Genomic DNA, 2,579 nt, shown 5'->3' on the forward strand with positions numbered 1-2,579 from the left:
GCCTTGACTTCATCTCAAGCAAAGCTTGCCAGAACTGCATAGCCACCACAATAGAGGACATCCTCAAACTCTGTCCCCAATCACAAGAAGCTGTTCTTTGGGAGGAGAGCTGTCAGATACGTTATTCCAATACCAACTTCATCGGCACGCTGAATGACACAGGGAACATAGGCAAAGACAATGTTCAAAATGTGTCAGAACCACACAAATTTCAGTCTTCTGTGAACCAGATGCTGAGTAATCTTTCGTCCACTGCAGCTTTTAATGTTTCGGCAAACATGTATGCCACCGGAGAAGCTCCCTTTGGAGATGAAACAATATATGCCTTAGTGCAGTGCACAAGAGATTTATCAGCCAATGATTGCAGCAAGTGCCTCAAAAGTGCTATGAGAGACATACCAAGCTGTTGCTATGGCTCCATCGGTGCCAGAGTCCTGAGCCGCAGTTGTTACCTCAGATATGAATTTTATCCCTTCTATCTTGGTGCCACAGGGCCGTTAAGTCCTTCACCCCACACAAATCAAGGCAAAAGTAAGCATTTCATATCTCTTTTATTTAATGCTTTCAACCACCGAAGAAAGCCTCATTCCATTGATCCTTCATGCAGATAGCAAAGTATGGATTATTACGGGAATTGCAGTTGCACTTGTCCTATGCTTGGCAATTATTTTCATTTATTGCATGTACTTTATACGGAACAAGAAAACACACAAGGTATGCTAGGCTCTCTTATTCTTCTAATTTCTCTGCTTTGGAATGGAATAATAGGCAAATCATACATCTAATAAATCTGAACTTTGGCCAGCGGGATGAAGCAGTGTTCCATCATCCAGATTTTCCACGATTAAATGGCGTAATATCCGAGGACTCCCCTTATATTGATTTTGGATCACTTTGTGTTGCTACCAAAAACTTTTCTGATTCAAATAAACTTGGACAAGGTGGCTTTGGTCCAGTTTACAAGGTAATCTATATAAGGGTTATACGGTAAATAATCTCTTCATTCATTCAAGACAGATTTGAAGATTTTCTTTTGCAGGGGATTCTAAGCAATGAGCAGGAGGTAGCAATCAAGAGGCTCTCAACCTGTTCTGAGCAGGGCTCAGAGGAATTCATAAACGAGGTTCTGCTCATAATGAAGCTTCAACACAAAAATCTTGTAAAGCTTCTTGGATTTTGTGTAGATGAGGAAGAGAAGCTTCTTGTATATGAATATTTGCCCAACGGTAGCCTTGATGTACTCCTTTTCGGTTAGTTCATTCTTTTTACCCATGAAACAAGCAGTTAAAAGCATTGAGAAATTAGACTGATTATAACTTTTGGGACAGATCCCAACGAACGTGCAAAGCTGGTTTGGACGAAACGCCTTGATATAATAGATGGATTAGCAAGGGGGATTCTTTATCTTCACGAAGACTCTCGACTTAAAATTATCCATAGAGACCTAAAAGCAAGCAATGTGTTGTTGGACTCAGACATGAATCCAAAGATCTCTGACTTTGGAATGGCAAAAATATTCGCAGGGAATGAAGGCGAAGCTAACACGGCTACAATAGTTGGCACATAGTAAGTACTTAATCCCTTTTATGAACATTTCCCATCTGCTTACATCATTTATGAGTCTTTTGTATTTTCAAATTTACAGTGGATATATGGCACCGGAGTATGCTATGGAGGGACTATATTCCATAAAATCTGATGTTTTTGCATATGGAGTACTAGTTCTTGAGATCATTACAGGGAAGCATAACGCAGGCTTCTTCCACTCTAAAAGTACTCCTAGTCTTCTAACATATGTAAGTGTCTGCTTCCAAAATCTAAACTTACTTAGGCACGTTTAACTATCAATATAATTTGCAGGCATGGCATCTATGGAATGAGGGGAAGGGACTAGAGTTAAAGGATCCCTTGTTAGGTGATTCATGCCAAGAAGATGAGTTCTTGAGATGCATGAATATTGGACTGCTGTGTGTTCAAGAAGATGCATATGATAGGCCAAGCATGTCTTCTGTTGTTCTAATGTTGAAGAATGAATCAGCAATAGTTGGCCAACCAGCGCGACCACCTTTCTCAGTAGGGAAATTCAATGACAATGATGGGCTTCACCCACACTCTAGACAATGCTCTATCACTTTCTTAACTGATTCTGACATATTATTGCCTCGTGACTGAAGTTTAAACTTCTTGTGTATTGTGGTATTGAAATGCTCGTGAGTTAGTTATAGAAATCTGAATTCTGATGGTTTCAAACTACCGGTACTATCACATTTTCTCGAACTTCTCTGAGCTACGTCTAAATATAATAAAGGAAAAGTCTAGGGGCCAGCAACTTTGTTAAATTCTGGCCAGCATGTAACCAACAAAGAAAAGTGAGCCATTGGATGAAATCTCACATCCATCTCACACCATTAAAACCATCATTGATGACTATTTGATGGCTACAAATCACAAAGTTGCTAGCCCCCTAGCATTCCTCATAAATAAAACTTGGTTTTAGTTTTGAGTAGGTTGCCCTTCTACCAGTTATACAATATACTTATTAGTTAGCAACTTAGCATTAATATATTTTGAACATATAG

General features: G+C 39.4%; 1 protein-coding gene across 2 annotated transcripts; it reads left to right on the forward strand.

Moving 5' to 3' along the window:
• LOC107643284 (cysteine-rich receptor-like protein kinase 10) lies at nucleotides 232–2,379 on the forward strand. 2 transcript variants are annotated; one of them, XM_021123322.1, is made up of 8 exons: nucleotides 232–531; nucleotides 608–714; nucleotides 806–964; nucleotides 1,040–1,250; nucleotides 1,329–1,566; nucleotides 1,646–1,796; nucleotides 1,861–2,173; nucleotides 2,205–2,379. In XM_021123322.1, the coding sequence occupies exons 1-7, from the start codon at nucleotides 279–281 to the stop codon at nucleotides 2,170–2,172; spliced, it is 1,431 nt and encodes a 476-aa protein (XP_020978981.1). In that variant the 5' UTR covers nucleotides 232–278; the 3' UTR covers nucleotide 2,173; nucleotides 2,205–2,379. The 2 variants fall into 2 exon arrangements, with proteins under 2 accessions (XP_020978981.1, XP_016202364.2); XM_016346878.2 differs by having other exon boundaries at nucleotides 1,061–1,250; nucleotides 1,861–2,250.

Source organism: Arachis ipaensis, chromosome B05 (assembly GCF_000816755.2).
Source record: "Arachis ipaensis cultivar K30076 chromosome B05, Araip1.1, whole genome shotgun sequence".
Classification (NCBI taxonomy): domain Eukaryota; kingdom Viridiplantae; phylum Streptophyta; class Magnoliopsida; order Fabales; family Fabaceae; genus Arachis; species Arachis ipaensis.